Below are 18,193 nucleotides of genomic sequence, written 5' to 3'. Positions count from 1 at the left end.
CAGCATTCAGCGGGGGTGCGGATGACGCGGGCGCTCGCAGGAGGCCGGCCAACTGCTGCAGCCCCATCCAGGGCCGGCGCACCCCTGAGCCCAGCAGTCCAGGGCCGGAGGGTGCTGGGTGGCCCAGGTGGGGACCGCGCAGTCTCCCGCTGCAGCCCCGCACCGCTCCAGCCTATCAGCGGCCAACCAGCCGCTCGCTCCGACCTGACCAAAATAGCTGCGAACGCCTGAGACTAGCGCGCAGCCCCTCACTTGACGCTCACTCCGACTCGCTTGCCCGCTTGCCCGCTTGGGCCGCTCGGATAGTCTAGAGGGGGCGGGGAGGAAGCTGGAGGGGAGGGGGGAGGGGGGTGGGGAGGAAGAAGGAAGGAAGGGAGGAAGGAGGGAAGGAGGGAAGGAAGAAGAGAGGAAGGCAGGCAGCCTTTCGCGACTCGGGGCTGCGCGGCGCGGTCCGGCGCGCGCTGGAAGGCGCGGCGTTAACCCCTTGAGGGCAACCGGCAGAGGGAGAGCGGTGTTAATACATAAGAGCACTGCATCACGCTAATCTTCTCCCTAGAACAGTATGCGTCAGCAGTACATTCACGTTCTGACTGAAGGACAAAAGGATGAGAGAGCAGTCTGCGTGGCTGCCGCCTGCAACACCGCGAGCCCGGCGCGAGGAGGAGACGGTGGGCGCCGAGCGCAGGGGCCCCGCTGCTGCCACCGCTAGCCAGTGGGGACCATGTTCACGGGCTTCGGAGCGTTTCCCGCAGCCGCTACCCCCACTGCTCACGCCGCCGTCGCCAGCGCTCTGGCTGCCGCAGCAGCCCGCTGGCAGCTCGGCTGCTGAAGGCTCTGGTAGCCCCAGTGGCGAACTCGCACTCTCCGCACAAAGCCGGGGCCGGCGGCGCGCCGGGAGCCTAGCGGTGGCGGGCGGCGGCGGGCGCTTGCGCGCTGCCGGGGGCTGCGGCCGCCGCCGCCGCCGGACCCGCGCCCGCCCCCGGACTCTCTGAAGGGGCCTGCGGTGCGGGCGCGACCGCGGGCGCTGCGCGCTCCTCCGTTCGCGGACCGGGTCCCAGCGCCACGTCCACGCCGCTGCCCCTCTGGGGCCGAACGGATTACTGCTGCTCGCGCCAGCAGACGGCGGGACTGGAGAACTGAGCCCAGTTTTGGTCTTTTTAACCCTTCGGAGAAGAGGCGAAGAGAAAAGGGGGTGTGTGCCTAGGGAGGGCGAAGGCGCAGCGAACACCTCTTAACTCTCGCAGCTCCGCGAGCTCACGACTGCAATCAGCTGCCGCCAGCTCCGGGCGGCCGACGCCGGGAAAACGGAGTGGAGAGCAGCGCAGCAACCAGCGAGCGCGGCCTGGGCGGCTTCGGGAGCGCCCCCGCAACCCCATCCCCCGCGGCGGCCCAGGGAGAGGGCTGGGGGCCCCCGGAGACACACTTTGGCGATGAAGCGCCTTCTCCAGCGGCTGGAGCAAGCCGGTGCCAGGGTCCAAGGACAAAGCAGGGAAGCGCTGGTGGCGCCGCTCCTCGGGCTCTCGGGGGGGCATGCACCTGCATAGCCCGCCGGGCCTCGGCTCTCCCTGGCGCGCCTCAACTCCCCGGCTTCGCCGGCTCCGGATTTACTAGAAGCCATTTTGTCTCCCCCACCCCTCCCCTCCCCTCCCCTCTGCCCTCCCTGCCCCCACTACTTCCCCCTTTGTTAATTAAAACTAAAGTCAGAATGGGAGCGATGAGCCCGGCTCTCGTGGAGAAAGCTTAAGGACACAGCGCTGATTCTTTCCTGCTTTCCTTCCGAGGTAGGTGACAGCAAATTGGGTGGGGATGGTTGCAACGTGGGAGAGAGTCTTAGCTTTCTATGGGCTGGCCTTGAGGGTGGGCTAGTAGATGAGGGGCCGCTCTGTAGTTTCACAGGGTTTTTCTAGGCCGATCTGCTTGTCTCTAATCGCCCCCTCCCCACCTCCTTCTCCAGATGGAAAGAGGAGCTCCTAGCTCACTTAAGCCGGGGTAAGGCTGGTTCTCTTTTCCAAGCCAAAATCCCAGGCGATGGTGAATTATGAACGTGCCACACCATGAAGCTCTTGTGGCAGGTAACTGTGCACCACACCTGGAATGCCGTCCTGCTTCCCGTCGTCTACCTCACGGCGCAAGTGTGGATTCTGTGTGCAGCCATCGCTGCTGCCGCTTCAGCTGGGCCCCAGAACTGCCCCTCCGTCTGTTCCTGCAGTAACCAGTTCAGCAAGGTGGTGTGCACCCGCCGGGGACTCTCTGAGGTCCCGCAGGGTATTCCTTCCAACACCCGGTATCTCAACCTCATGGAAAACAACATCCAGATGATTCAGGCCGACACCTTCAGGCACCTCCACCACCTGGAGGTCCTGCAGCTGGGCAGGAACGCCATCAGGCAGATCGAGGTGGGGGCCTTCAATGGCCTCGCCAGCCTCAACACCTTGGAACTGTTTGACAACTGGCTGACTGTCATCCCCAGTGGGGCCTTTGAGTACCTGTCCAAACTGCGGGAGCTCTGGCTTCGAAACAACCCTATTGAGAGCATCCCCTCTTATGCCTTCAACCGGGTGCCCTCCCTCATGCGTCTGGACTTGGGGGAACTCAAGAAGCTGGAGTATATCTCTGAGGGGGCTTTTGAGGGGCTGTTCAACCTCAAGTACCTGAACTTGGGCATGTGTAACATTAAGGACATGCCCAATCTTACACCCCTGGTGGGGCTAGAGGAGCTTGAGATGTCAGGGAACCACTTTCCTGAGATCAGGCCTGGGTCCTTCCATGGCCTAAGCTCCCTCAAAAAACTGTGGGTGATGAACTCACAGGTCAGCCTGATTGAGCGGAATGCTTTTGATGGACTGGCTTCCCTTGTGGAACTCAACTTAGCCCACAATAACCTCTCATCTTTGCCCCATGACCTCTTCACTCCCCTGAGATACCTAGTGGAGTTGCACCTACACCACAATCCTTGGAACTGTGATTGTGATATTCTGTGGCTGGCTTGGTGGCTTCGGGAGTATATACCCACCAATTCTACTTGCTGTGGCCGCTGTCACGCTCCCATGCATATGCGAGGCCGCTACCTGGTAGAGGTGGACCAGGCCTCCTTTCAGTGCTCTGCCCCCTTCATCATGGATGCACCCCGGGACCTCAATATCTCTGAGGATCGGATGGCAGAACTGAAGTGTCGGACTCCCCCTATGTCCTCTGTGAAGTGGTTGCTGCCCAATGGGACAGTGCTCAGCCACGCCTCCCGGCACCCACGGATCTCCGTTCTCAATGATGGCACCTTGAACTTTTCTCGTGTGCTGCTCATAGACACTGGAGTATACACATGCATGGTGACCAACGTGGCAGGCAACTCCAATGCCTCGGCCTACCTCAATGTGAGCTCGGCCGAGCTCAATACCCCCAACTTCAGCTTCTTCACCACTGTAACAGTGGAGACCACAGAGATATCACCTGAGGACATAACACGGAAGTACAAGCCTGTTCCCACCACGTCCACTGGTTACCAGCCGGCATATACCACCTCCACCACGGTGCTCATTCAGACCACCCGTGTGCCCAAGCAGGTGCCAGTACCCTCGACAGATACCACTGACAAGATGCAGACCAGTCTGGATGAAGTCATGAAGACCACCAAGATCATCATTGGCTGCTTTGTGGCAGTGACTCTCCTAGCTGCTGCCATGTTGATTGTCTTCTATAAACTTCGCAAGCGGCACCAGCAGCGGAGTACGGTCACAGCTGCCAGGACAGTAGAGATTATCCAGGTGGATGAAGACATCCCAGCAGCAGCATCTGCAGCAGCAACAGCAGCTCCGTCCGGTGTATCAGGTGAGGGGGCAGTAGTGCTGCCCACAATCCATGACCATATTAACTACAACACCTACAAACCAGCACATGGGGCCCACTGGACAGAAAACAGCCTGGGGAACTCTCTGCACCCCACAGTCACCACTATCTCTGAACCTTATATAATTCAGACCCATACCAAGGACAAGGTACAGGAAACTCAAATATGACTCCCCCTCCCTCAAAAACTTATAAAATGCAATAGAATGCACAAAAAAGAGCAACTTTTGTACAGAGTGGGGAGAGACTTTTTCTTGTATATGCTTATATATTAAATCTATGGGCTGGTTAAAAAAGATTATATTAAAATTTAAAAACAAAAAAAATCAAAACAAAACTATTTTCTAACTTGTAAGTTCTATTTAAAGGGGGAGGGAAGGGAATCTTGGTAATGCTGTGGGTAGGAGCCTCAAGTCAACTGGTGGAAGGTGGAAACTGCTAAGACAAAACAAACTAAAACAACCAACACCCCTAAAGTGGCAGGGGGTGGGCTGCTGGGGGAGGAAGGGTAGACTGCATCTGTCAATTTTTAGAAGACACTTCACAGGATCTAGGAATACCATTTCTACAGACATCTTTCTTAAGCTGAGAGCTGTCTTTACAGATCTATCTATCTTATTAAAAAAATAATTTTAAAAAAGCATCACAAATTTGTACTGTGCCAAAAGGTTGAGAGGCAATATTTTTTTTCCTTCAGAGACAATGGGGAAGATAGATCTGTAAATATTATTTTAAGTAGGAAAACCACCAAAATTCCAACTAATCCTTACAGGGGCTGTTTCTTTGTACATGTGCACAAGTCCTCTGGGTTTGTGCTTAAGACTGGCATGTGTCTCCCCTGACAGTGCTCAGGACAGCCTGGAAGGAGAGGAGCTGGCGTAGCTCTCAGTCAAATGCTTTCACATTGCACCAGATTCCTGCAGTTGGGCATAACCCACTCTGCAAGGCATGTGTCTATTCAGGGTTTCCCCGGGAGGAGGCGGCCTGAAGGGGGTGCGGCACGGGAAGAAGGGAAGCAGAGCAGCAGAGGGGATGATTCACAGGAGGGAGGCCATAAATCAGCATTGTGCCGTGTCCACCTGTTGTTCCGGGTATCTGACAAATGATTGTAGACAATGATGACATTTTATGATTTTTCAGAAAAGATCTTGCTTGTTTTAAGGTGGGAAAGGAGGATAGGCTGGGGATGGGGACTTGGGGGAGTGGAAGCTTTTCTCATGCTTACGGTTTAGTGACTATTCATTCTAAATGCTGATTCATTAGGGATTATTACAGCTGATGCCAACTAGTTGTGGTGATAGAGTGGGGGCAGAACATGAGTCGAGAGGGGAAAAGGAGAGCTAAAAAGGGCACAGGCTCCATTTAAAGAAGCCTTTGCCAACCAGGATGTTTTGTGTGTGTGTGGGGCATGCTACAACAAAACTGACAAGGGGAACAAGTTGGGCATGGAGTTCTGTTGAATGGGGCATCAAGGTGGGAAGCTTCCCTCCCCTAGGCCTACCTCCAGTAGTTACAAGCAGGGGCAAGATCTGTTATTCTGGTCCATTTAATGATGTAACTTTCAGTTATTACTTTAGCTTTAAGAGGAAATAAAAGGGTTCAGATTTGAAATGGGGTGGTACGGGTGGGGGATGCCAACAAAAGAACACTGATTGTAATGTGAGAAAAGTGTATTTTTGTATTTTAATAAATATTGTTCAATTTTTAATTCAATGTCCCCAAAGGGTTAAATTGAATAAGATTCTGAACCAAACAGTCTTATAAGCATTGACCGAGTCATTTATATTTAAATGAAGGGGGTGGGGGAGGGAAGAGGCACTGCGTGGGGGAGGGAGACAATGTTAATTTTCTTTTTAAGTGTGGAAAATGCTAAAAGCTGTCAACCACCTTTCTTTAGTTTAAATAAATGCACTTTGACTCCAGTGCATCTTCCACAGGCTAAGTGTGTTAGTCCCTGGCTTTGTTGGGGATATAACCAAATTCTCCATGCCCTGGAAAAAGGAGGGGAAATGGGTCAGCTTCAGCTCCTGGGACCTGGCCAGAAGTGAACGGCCACCTCAGCAGAACCGAGGGCCGCTCAACCCAAGGACCCTGGGAGGCTTGGAGTAAGAGGGACGCAGCAATGTAGTTTGGCTGCAAGTCTCAATAAGCAATGTTGCTCAATAGTCAGATGTGGTTTGGAGGAGGTGGGGGTCTGGCTCTGGAGGTTCACAGAGCAATGACTCCCAGGGAGGTTCCATGAACAAGGACCTCGTGTTTCTTAAGTGCGTATTTATACACACTTAAATAATGCAGGGAATGAGGACTGAGTGGGTGTGATCTATGTGGCACTGAGAAGGGAAAGAGGCAGGCAGCACTTTGCAGCAGCTGGCTAAGAAATGGCCAATTTCAAATCTTCCTAGGTATACAGATCATTTCTGTGCCCATGGCAGCACATACACACTGGTATGCACTTAAAATGCAGGCAACAATGGTTGGTTCTCCCTGTCCTTCTTTTACTATGTATTCCTAATAAAGAAAACTGCAGCAGAGCAAGGGGTGGGACTTGGCCTAGGATCAGATGAAAATCCAAGAAATGACTGTGTTTCCTAGTGCCACAGGACACAACTCAGGCTGCTGGGGACAGCTTCCTGGGTATGCATTCTGAGGCAAGTGGGGATGAAGTTGCTGCCTCAGCACAAGGTGGGACTCGGATTTCTGATTTCCTAACATCCCCTTCTTTTTTGACAGCTGTCTGGGAAGTCAGAAATTATGCAGTAACTGCAATGACAAAGGGTCTTGGGCTAAACAAAGGTCTGAGGATAGAGGAAGAGAAATGGGAAGAATCCTAACTAAGGAGGAATGCCTTTGTCCTAAGAATGAGCATATGCTGTCTGCTCTTGGAACCTGAAGGGATGAGGGTGGGAAACTAAGGGGGCACTAGGCAAAAGTGTCCTTGGCATTTCAAGTGCAGCTCTTTCCCCAGGAGGCTTATCCGCTGGCCTGGCAGATAAGAGGTGGCTCTCTATGGCCATGCAGCTGGGGTCCCTTAAGCAGGAGTTTGGGACATTTTTTCGGAAGAGCACTGAAGTGAGCCTCTAAGGCTGAGTTAATGACTCATTCTCAAGCCTGGCCAAGCTGTACGGCTGGTTACCTGGGAATGGAACGTGGGTTGGTAGCTCTTCAGGGGTAGTTATAGCAACACATTAGAGGAGAGACTGCAGCTGAGTATATAGAATTTTCATTATAGAATTTTTAAGGTCATGACAATTACTTAGCCTAATTTTTAAAAATATTTTCTAGTCAAGAAAACTGAGTGCCACAGAAATGGAAAGACATATCCAAGGTCACACTGACAATGGAAGAGGTGAGACTAGAACTGGAGTCGCTTGACTTCCTAGCCAAATGTGCTTTCCGCCTTACTAATATGCAACTAAAATGGGACTTCCTACTGATCCTTTTGTGTTCTCTTGCACCCCAGTCAGCTCAGCTACCCTGTAAGGTCTGACAGCAGGAGCCCATCTATGCATAGGGAGTGAGCCTCAGCAGTGCACACTGAGCTTCTGGATTCTTAGGCCGAGCGGCAGAGAGAAACTGCAGAATCCCACAGAAGGTGAAAGCTACAGAGGCGAGATGGAAGTAGGAAGATGGTGTTTCCAGTGAGAAAGAGGACTCGCTTCCTCGCAGCCATAGGCTGGAGCGCTCTGCAAAGCAGATGCTGAAACGGCCTTAAAGCTCCGATTAGATGCTGTCTCCACAGGGAGTGGTGTCTGCCTTTGGCCCAATAATGAAGAGACTGGGATGGAGAACAGGACCGTAGTTCCTCTCCTCTACTGCTCCCTGCCTTAGCTTGGCTCTTATAAAATGTTTACATCTGTTTACCAGGTGGGGGTGCAGTGTGTGTGGCTTTCAGAGGACAACTTGTGGGAGTTGGTTCCTTCCTCCCTCGTGTGTGCTGAGGCTTCGTAACGAGTGCCTTCACCTGACGAGCCATTTAGTTCTTTAAATGCCACACTGTGGTTACCATTTCGATAATCTACTCCAGGACTGCTTATTACCCTCTGGTGTAATGCCGCACCCCATCATCAATGAAGGTAGACAGGTTAGTCTCTAAGGCACAGAGACATTCGTTTTATCATGACTATTTAACATGTACTGAGGCCAGCAACCTGGGCTGAGCAGCATGCAGAGTCAACGGCCTCTGGCTCCCATCACTGGCTGATGGCTAGGGACTGTACTCCAAGCTTTCTAACTCAAGAGGGTAGAGTTCACAACTGATGGTCTACCATTTCAGTGCACCAAGGCTGCAAGGGCTTAAAATTAAAGAGAAAGGGAGAGAACACTTATATCTAAACATGGGTCTGATTTTATCTCCTCTGCTGGCCCAATACAGGCACTGTTCATGCTAAACTGCAAGGCAGCTTTTGGCTCAAAGTGACTCTTTGCTTTCTATCCACTTAGAAAGTACCCTCTCCTCTGCAGGGGAAGAATAGTTTGGGCACTGGATTGTTTCCATCTTTGCTTTAAATTAAAACAAGCAAATTACATCTTGAGTATGTTTAAGGAATTAAAAAAGTCGGTCAGTATTGTCCCCCTCCACCCTGTGTATCCATGGGGGTGGTGGTGGTGGGGAGAGAGTGATGAAGACTATTAATTTGTATGTACTTCCCTATTCCTAGGCTGCTGTAAACATTGAATTTCTATATGTGTCCCACACTTGGTGTGTGGCTGATGCTGTCTAGTGGGCACTTTAGAGTTGGCAGTCATTTATGATGTAAGTATGCAGACCAAAGACCAATGCCCATTATTACCTCTACTCTTCAACCCTGTGTCTCCTTACTTTCGCTATGCTAGGGAGAAAGAATGCTTCTATGTGAGCTGGAGACAATGCTACCTACAAGGCCAAACAGAGGGAAAGGTGGTTGTGTTTGGTTTTGTGCTCTGTACCTAAGTAACTTTCAGCTGGCCCACAGCACTATCTTAGTCTAGGAATGGATCCCTTCTCTGTAAAGGTGCTTCTGCTAATAGTGAGGTAGAAACTGAGGAAGAACAGGACATTTCTACCTAGGAGGTCTTGGTCTTTAACAGGATGCCATGCTTCCTAGACTCTTCAAGTGTCTGTTGTTCTCCATCAGGGGCAACTGAACCAAAATTACCCAGGTCAGTGAGAGAAATGCTTCCTTATTTTAAAGCCTAACCAGGTCTGGAGAGGAAGGAAGAAGCACCAAGATGGAGAAGGCTCTTGGCACAGAGAGAGCTACTGGGCCCTTGAAGAAAGGGAATGAGCACCATGATTTTAGCGAGTAAGAGAAAAATGACGCTACATGGAAGACACACAGGCAAGGAAGGGCCGGCCTGAGGTGCAGTTGAGAAGAAGGAGATTTCTCTTTTTAATTTAGTAAGCAGGATGCTGTTGGACCAGGCAGATGTTGTTAGTGTGACACAGACAGCTGGGGCAGAGGAGATGAGAAACAGAAGATCAGCTTTCCGAGGGAGGCCAGAAACCAATGCATGTTGTTCTCCTAACGAGAGTTAGTTTTTTTTTTTTTTTTTTTTTTTCTTTTTTTTGAGCTGGGGACCAAACCCAGGGCCTTGCGCTCGCTAGGCAAGCGCTCTACCGCTGAGCTAAATCCCCAACCCGAGAGTTAGTCTTAAGGGTGATCATAGGTTTTATCCTCTGGTACATGCCAGCATTTTTGCTGCTGGGACTTGCGCCAAACCACACCTTTTCACAAGAGTCCTGTTCCTTCTCCTGCGGTCTGTCCACTGTTGGGGAAGGCATGGCAGTCTTCAGATGGTATCTTGACCTGGACTGTGATAGCCTTCTTGGGTCTGCTGTGAGCCCATCCATTCCCTTGTTTCTATCTATTAAGGTAGAGTCCAAGGAAGCAGTGGGGGCCACAGTTCAGTGTTTACCCACGAGGGAAGATGTTATGGAGATTATGATGACTGAGGTCACTGCATATGAATACTTTTAGTGAGTCAGAGAGTAGGCCTAGGCCTGTAGGGACATGTTGGAGAAGCTGTCTTGTCAAAGCAGTTAGCACCTGAGAAGGCAGCAACATCTCGAGAACTTGGAACCTCTATCTGGGAAGCACTAAGATGAGAGGCCGCTCTAGCACCAGGTATGAGGACTACTGGAACACAGTAAGACTCAGCCAGTTACAGGACTAGAGCAGTTACGATGGTCACATTATTAAATAGTAACAACAGTCCTTCATGTTTGTTTCTTTAGTATCCATCTGTCTTCTTATATGCCCACTAATAAAGACAGCCTTCAATTAATACATCAGGTTTTCTTTCATAATCTCCACAACAGGGCTTAAGAAATCCTGAATGATCCTTCCGAGCAAGAATGCTGTTTTTCTCTTCCCTCCGGTTGCATGCTATTGCCTCTCCGCAGCAGCTTCCTAATTTCCTATACTTCCTTTAAGGTCTCACCTCCAGTCCTGCTTGTCTCTGAGCTGCTGGTATCTTAGTCATTAGGTAAGTCACTCCACCTGCTAAGTGAGTCAGCAAGCCTAGGAGACAGGCTTGCTTTCACACAGCTCCCTGGGCAAAGTTTGGTTTTCTGGCCTCAGGCTACTTCTTCCCAGTCTTCAAGGTCTAGATTTCCTTATCTACCCACTCGTCTGGGCTCATTAATACCATTCAGACAGCTGCTCCAACTCAGGACCCCCAACCCCCAGTAGGTAAATTGAATGACTTTGCTGCATAGGCAGTGTCAGCCTTTGGTCCTGACTGGAGGAATGCTCAGACACTAGCAGCCTATTCCTGCAGCCTGGCAGCCAGAGGTTACAAATGATAATCTATTACCATCCCAAGAAGACTTAATTTCTGGACTTAAAGGAAGTCGGATAATACTTTATCCTATTAGTGTCTGCTTGTGTGAACTGACAATGGTTTCCTTCTGACATGACAGCATATTCTTCCAATTCATCTCTTTAAGGACAGAGAGGGAAGTCTGGAGTATGAAGGGAAGGAGGAAAAGAAAGACATAGGGGAGACTGCTAGAGGGACGAGGGAAAGGAAGACTACTTCCCCCCTTTTGAAAACAAGGGGGCTGGAGATTTAGCTCAGTGGCAGAGCGCTTGCCTACCAAGCTCAAGGCCCTGGGTTCGGTCCCCAGTTCCGGAGAAAAAAGAAAAAGAAAAAGAAAAAGAAAAAGAAAAAAAAAAAAGAAGAAGAAAACAAGGACAAGGTACTCACGGCACGGCACAGTTACTTCAAAACATATCTACATCAGTTTAGTTCTGAAGCTACAGAGAAATATGACTATAACAAAAGTGAAGGGTTGGCCCATTACACGTTTTTCTTATTTAAGTCCATTATGTCAGCATATAGCTTTCCTTTTCTTTAGCCCCTCCTCCTTGTTCAAGCAGTTATCAACTCTGGGTAGATGTCATCTTCACATTATGGGGGTTTTATCAAGGCTGGCTAACCTTGGGATGACAATGGAAATTGAGATAGAGTATGGGCTTATGCTTTCTAATGTCAGGGGTGTGAACATAGCTAAGAGTACCCTCTAAATTTACTAGAGAATTTTGTTGAACTACCCCAATTTATTTATGAAGAAGATGAATAAACCCAATGGGATGTGACTTGCTATTATCATGAAGACCAGATTTCTGGTCAGTCTAGCAGAGTCACCATAATGCTTGCCTCTAGGGGTGCCATGTATGGGAGGGCAAAGTAACTGGTGGCCCCTGAAACTTGCAAGTCTGTGCAGTCTCTAACAGTTCCTTGGCAGGGGGCAAAGGAAGGACTTTCCCCAGATCTCTGACTTATGCTCAATGCTGAGACCCAGGGATCGACTCCAGATTTCATCCAGTTAAGAGCTGAGAAACCAGGCGACTTTCCTTTCTTTACAGCTTTAAGTGTTCCAGGGCATGTGGGTTTGGTGGCAGTACAGACGACCAAAAAGGACCCTTGCTGCATAAGTGCTCTTCCCTTCTCTGTAACTCAGGAAGGCAGTGAGACGGACAACACTTGCCTCTGGATGGGGAAGCCTTTAATGGCTGGGCCATTTTTATAGCCTGGAAAGGCTAAGTTGTATTAGAGTTTTGCCAAGGTTGTGAAGACCACTGGAGAAGCAGAACAGTCTGTAGTCCTGGTTCTATCTCCCCGTCCTTTCCTAGTGTTGTGTAGCAATGAGTTCCTCAGAGGAATGCTTGTACTCTGAACCATGGGGTCAATAATCCTCTCTTAGGAAACAGAGTGGCCCTAGCTATAATTCTGTCACATATTTAATCACAATGTGCCTCCTTATGGTGGTTTCTTATGGAGTCCCACTAGAAACATTCTAAAAGAACAGATACTTTCAGCAAAGGCTCTATCTTGACCAAGTTAATTTGGCAGACATTTTCCATCTTGGGTAGGGTGGAGTTATTTCTCTTTTCAACTTCAAAGCTGAGAAGAGCAGGGAGGTGGGGAATGCAGAGAAATAAAGAGGAGGGCAGGGGCTTCAAGCAAATGAGTTTCCATCTATTAAGGAGTGGTAATTTCTGCTAGTTCCCCTAGAGACTGGTCCCCTTCAATAATGGCCTGACTCTAATGATCCCCACTCTTAAGCAACAGCCTGTGTTATGCTGGTGTGAGGCAAACTGTGCCAGAAGATTCCCTTTGTCTCGGAGGAACTGCAATCATTATGCAGGAAAGATTAGCCAGCAAGGAAGATGTGTTCTTGGTACTGAGCTGGGAAGAGAAGCAAAGAGAATGTTCTTCTCTAGAAGGCTTGATATAGTTGACTAGGACCCCCACCCCAAAAGCCTCCTCTCCCCCTCAAAAGTGGAGATGAGAAGATGGTGATAGGCAAAAAAGAATTCCTTGGGACAGTGTACCTGGGGAGGTGGCCCATGAAGACTTCAGACTTCATGACAAGCTGATGAATCTCATTCGAGAAAGCACTGGTTTATGGTTAGGAAGAAAAAGCAGGTCTCTAGGATGTGGTGCAAGTGCAGGCACAATGCGTAACAACTGAGGAGCACATGAGTTATGAAATGGGCAAAAGTTTTTTGGGAGGAAGGAAAATCATTTTTAGTCCCTCCAGCAGTCATTTCCAGGGTAGACGCACATGGATGGATGTATGTGCTCTAAGAACTCTTGGAGTCAGGATCACAGCTGTCACTGAGGCTGGAGAGACAGTGAAGGTATGGGGCTTACCATCTCTGTTTTAACACACTGCAGTCTGTGCGAATGTGGCTTAGTTATTGTGAAAACCACCGCCAGTTGGTCTTGACGAGGGGAGTACGGAGTCCCCTTATTTTGCCCCTACTGGCTTTCCTGTGATGGAGAAGGATGCTTCCAGAGGCTGCTTTGCCAGATGTGTCAGTAGGCAGCCTGGCCAGAGAGCCTGCAGTGCAGACAGATGCCCTGGGTTGTATTCAGGATGGCAAGACCCTTTATGGTACTGCAGCTCAGCTCTGGGGCAGTGCCAGAGCGGCAGGGTAATTTTCCTCAGCCGGATCCATTCCCCCCAAACCTCTTCAAATATGCGGGCCACGGAGGGAGGCAAATATAATTAAATTACTGTGTCATGGACTGCCCGTCCTAGGCAAGGGCTAAAAACCAGCTCATGCTGACATGCAAACCCATCTGTGTACTGAAAGCATGTATGTCTTCGTGCTGAGCTGTCGGCAGCTGGAAGGGGCTGGCAGTGTCCAGGGCTGGACAGTTATCTGGCCCTCTTTGCTGCAGTAAGGCAGAGTCAACAATCCAACCTGGGCCCCATACAGCTCCACTGACCTTTTCCTTTTCACTTAGATGACTGAGTGGCACCCCGCCCCTTTCTGCATTAATTCATTTCTCCTCAGACACCTCTGTTGTTGGCACTTAGGACTTTCCCGTAAGGCTGTGTCCTGCCCTGTGCTGGGAGAAAGGCACAGAGCTGCTGGGAGACACAATTCACGAGTGCACCGGCAGGTTTGTTTGACTTGGCAGGAGATGGAGGGGTCTCCCGGGCAACTCACAGAGTGCTACTTCAGCAGTTCCCTACTGGCAATGGCTTGCTGGATAGAGAAATCTTGTCAGGTGCCAGAGTATAGCATAAAGTTCCTCTCTCCTTTCCATGCACAAGTGCCACTGTGGTATAGGACCTGAGGATCAGTCAAGGAAGGCTGTGCATTTAGCAGATGGAGATCACCAATACCTGATGGTTTAGGTGGGTCTGCCGACACTTTAAGGTCACTTCATTTCCCTCCTGGAAGTTCAGGCCTCACTGCTCCAGTCTGTATGTTCCATAAGTATACAGATGCTGCTACTGGAGCTAGGAGAGGGCTTCCCTCTGCTGGTGGGAGCCAGCCTGTGATGGAATCTGTGCAGTGGTGAAAGCAGACACAGGGCAGCAGAGTAGTTTTCCCACTGCAGCCAGGCCAAGAGTCAGTTAGGGGATCTTTTCTCAACTTTCCCCCAGAGGAAACAGAGCAGTCTTGAGCCTGAAACTCTGTGAGGCCTGAGAGGTGGTTCTGCACTCAGCCATTAGGAAAGCTTCCTGGGAGACTAGTTGTATTCACATCTTCTCCTCATATCCAGGGCATCCTGTCGTCAGGCATATACATAGACAGCTACAGTATAGTGCAGGTGGCTGTAGAGCCTTTGTGGGTCCCTTTCAAGGCAGGCTTATGGAATCTTTGTGGCAAGGGAGGGAAGAACCTCCCTATCCTGAACTGGAAGCTTCTAAAATGGCAAGAAAAGAAGGCAGTGACTCTCTTGGAGGCTTGCTGTCCTGACACTGCCCTGAGCATTCCAGGGTTATTCTCTGAGACATAACAGGGGTGGGGTGGAGATGGTGTATCTGCCACTTGTACTGCTGGCTAACAGCCTGGCCGTGAATCTGATGGTTCCTTTCAGAACGATGACAAATATTGTCCATTCAGATTCTGGGGATCCACCCCAACAACCTTGACTATATCTGTAGGTTGCCTTCAGTCCAGCATTTCTACACAACTAGACTTAATGGATTAAAAGAGCCAGTGGATTATGTTTCCTAAGATTAAGAGGTTAAATAACCATTGTAACAGAAGAGAAAGTGACATCTAATTCTAGATAATGAGGTCCAAGCAGTCACAAAGAACACAGAACTGACCATACCGGTGAGATCTACTACGTGTCTTTATAGGAGTAAGAAGGTTCCTGGGTGTTCTGCTATGGCAAAGAGTACTTCCTCTATACCACATAAGATAGAAGATGCCAGATTGTAGCCCTTGGCTTCAGGTAACTGTTGCACTGTAGCAGACCAAGGCCTGTTAACCCTATGCCACTAGCACAACCTCATTCTACCGAGAGCACAGAAGAAAGTGGAATGCAGGCACATGCCTCTTTAGGCCTTTATTTTAGTAAGGATGCTATTGGGCAAAATATTTTACCATTACCAGTGAGTGAAGCTGTCCTTACCCTACAGCAAACACACAACGTGTTGTACAGAGCGGAACATATTTTTCTTGATGTTCCTCTACAGGAGAGTTTTGCTTGAGGGTTCTGTCCTTCCTTACTTCAACAGCCTGGGACTAGAAGAGCTCTCCAGTGTAGAGCAGCTGCCATGGCCTCCCTCCCTGCAGTAGGCTATTTGCAGAGATGACTGTGGGATGTCACTCAGGCAGAGTCTGATAGATTAGGGCTGGCTTCCTATATAGTTTACAGTCCTGCTGCCCAGCAGTGAGCTTCCCTGGAAAAGGCTGAGGGCTGTCCTGAGGTTGCTGCCACATTTCTTCCTCTATAAAACGTCAGCCACAGCCCTCATCATGCTTGCTATTAGTGACTTAGTTTCTATTAGAGTGGGATAAGGGACAAAGAAACTAGTTGATTACAATAGTGTGCAACTACTACCTTGAACACATTGAGTATCCTAGGAAAATGAGCAGTGCTTTGAAAAATTGCCAAAATCTGTAATGACTGGAAAAGGAAGAAGAAAAAGAAAACCAGTTTCTGATACTTACTTTTCTCTGGATTCTCTTGCAGCTCACACCAATGCTAAGGAAGCAGAGTGGGTGCTGCTAAGGTGACCTGCAAGTCTAGATTAGTGCTCATACCAGCTGGAAAGCATTTCTTACACAGTATGAACTTGAGCCTTGCCCTGTCCTTGTCCCTTGGGTTCAGTTCATTTTGTCTTTAAAATCATGCTGGAAGCTTAATGTGCTAGAACATGAACTGAACTAACCATGTGTTGTCTCCGTCTTGGCCCAGGTTGACCTGTAGGCAAGTCTGTTCGGCCTGCCCCCTCATCTCAGGAAAACAGGGCAGGAGAGGGGATAGGAGTGGCAGACGTCTCTGGGTATGGCTGGGGCCATCTGCACTACTGTGAATCAAGGTTGGCTCAGACAGAAGGCGTGAGGGAGGAGGTGCAGCTGCTGATGGCTCAGACAGCTTGGACCTGTCCAGGCAAACAAGCCGCTCAAGTGCAAGAACAGCCAGCCAAGTAGGCAGAGCGCAATCCGGGCTTAGGGCTGGAATCTGACAAGATACAGAGAGAGGGTAGGAAGCTGTCTGGTGTTCATCAGTGCCTGGCCTTCCCTGTCTCTCACTGCTGTGCCAGGCTCCTCTGCTACAGAAGAGTGGGTTGTGAGGCTTAGGAACTTGGGGCTGGAGGCAGATAAGCATTCTTTGAGCTAGCATTGAACACTGTCATCCTGGGGATTAGAGTCACCTCTGGATTGTTCTTTCTTGTCAGTATCTTTGAAAACAAAATCAAGCTCTTGTCTATAGCTTCATCCATCTCCTCTCTACTTTTGTGTTCAAGGTTAAGCAGCGGGCACTGGGTATGCTGATGTCTATCTGCCACGCTGCTAACTACACTATATGAGGGACCTGTCTCAGAACCACCTACGGAGGGAATACAGGGGTGCTCTGTTCTCTTGTGTGGAGGGAGCCAACAGTAGGCTGTTTAGAGAATGAGGCACTATTTTGGTTCCTTCTACTGAAGACTCTTGAGACAATGCTTCCCTCTCTTAGGTGTACATTAGCTGTACTGGGGGAATCATTAGATACTAGTGTTTAGGTATTTTTCTCTTGGAACTGCTCCTCAGGAGTTTTCTTCCCTTTCCTTTAATCTACCTTTGCTATATATTAAAACAAAACAAAACAAAACAAAACAAAACTAGCATTTAAACTTAAGGTCACATTCTAATCTTAGGGCTGGCAGGAGGGACTCCATTATTATGAAATTCTCCAGGAGACTAGAAAGCTCTGCTCTACATTCAAGAAGGCAAGGAGAAGACTGGTCAGATGGATAGCCAAATCAGCCTTGCCACTGGTTACAGAAGCATGAGCTACTTAGGGCTCAGAGCCTTCCTTCAGTCAGGTTCAGCAGTAGTCACTTCTAAGAGAGCTAGCCTGGTATCAATGACTGTCCAAGAAAACAAGGGAGACCCTATCTACAAATGTTGTATCTTCTTCTGAGGCCAAGTCAAGGGAGGAAAGATTGCTAGGGCCCCAGAAAAACAAATGGGAGGAACTGATTTAGACCACCTTTGATTCAAGAGCAAAGAGAAGAGCTGTAACTATTGTTACACATGGGAACCTTCCTAGTCATCGAATAGGCTCCTTTCCGGGTGAACACAGGGCAACTCCAGACCGCCCCTATGGTTTAGGTTCACAGGCCTAAGTAAAAGATGGACCAGTTTTTAAGTGAGGCTTCTGACTCAAGGCAACTGCAGTCCTGGCCTTAGCCCTTCTTTGGTATCCTAGTTTGCTTTCTTATTGTATGCTAAAGCACCACGACCCAAAAGAAACCAGGAGAGGAAAGAGTTCATTTGCTTACACTTCCAAGTCACAATGCATCCTTAAGGAAGCCAGGGCAGGAGCTGAAGTAGAGAGCATGGAAGAATGCTGCTTACTAAAATGGTCCTTACTAAGGAAGGAAGCTTTCTTACATAACCCAGGACCACCTGCAATGGATTGCACTGCTCATAGTAGACCAGGCCTTTCCACATTAATATGAAATCAAGAAAATGTCACACAGATGTATTCATAAGATGATCTGATATGGCAATTCCTCAACTGAGAGTCCTTCTTTCCAGATGTTTAGGTTTGTGTCAGATTGACAAGAACTAACCAGCACACATGGCTTATTTATTTGTTTGCATGCTTTTGTGGACCCAGTTCTGTGACCAGGGGCAGGTCAAAGTGCAAGTGAACAATAAAGACTTGATTCTGCCCTTAAGGTTACTCAGCACACCCGAGATGGCCAGGCTGGGGGATGACAGCAGGGGTGGGGGTATACATGACAGGAATATGTGCTTAAAGCAAGCCAGAAGCAGGAGAAAGGTCAGCTTCCATCTGCTCAAGAGTTCTATGGAGAGATGCAGTGCAAGGTATGTAATGGGCTTGTGGTGTACTTAAGGAGGACAGGAGAAAATTCCCCCAGTGTGGATTGTGA

At 49.4% G+C, this 18,193-nt stretch overlaps 2 protein-coding genes across 4 annotated transcripts in view; one reads left to right on the top strand and one right to left on the bottom strand.

Moving 5' to 3' along the window:
• Positions 1–18,193, bottom strand: part of Snd1 (staphylococcal nuclease and tudor domain containing 1) — a 399,105-nt gene that overhangs the window by 55,445 nt on the left and 325,467 nt on the right.
• Positions 1,953–5,549, top strand: Lrrc4 (leucine rich repeat containing 4). Its single transcript, NM_001037336.1, has one exon. The coding sequence runs from the start codon at positions 2,055–2,057 to the stop codon at positions 4,011–4,013; it is 1,959 nt and encodes a 652-aa protein (NP_001032413.1). The 5' UTR covers positions 1,953–2,054; the 3' UTR covers positions 4,014–5,549.

Source organism: Rattus norvegicus, chromosome 4 (assembly GCF_021556685.1).
Source record: "Rattus norvegicus strain SHRSP/BbbUtx chromosome 4, alternate assembly SHRSP_T2T, whole genome shotgun sequence".
Classification (NCBI taxonomy): Eukaryota; Metazoa; Chordata; class Mammalia; order Rodentia; family Muridae; genus Rattus; species Rattus norvegicus.
Note: the sequence above shows the minus strand (reverse complement) of the source record. Positions and strands in the feature narration are given on the sequence as shown.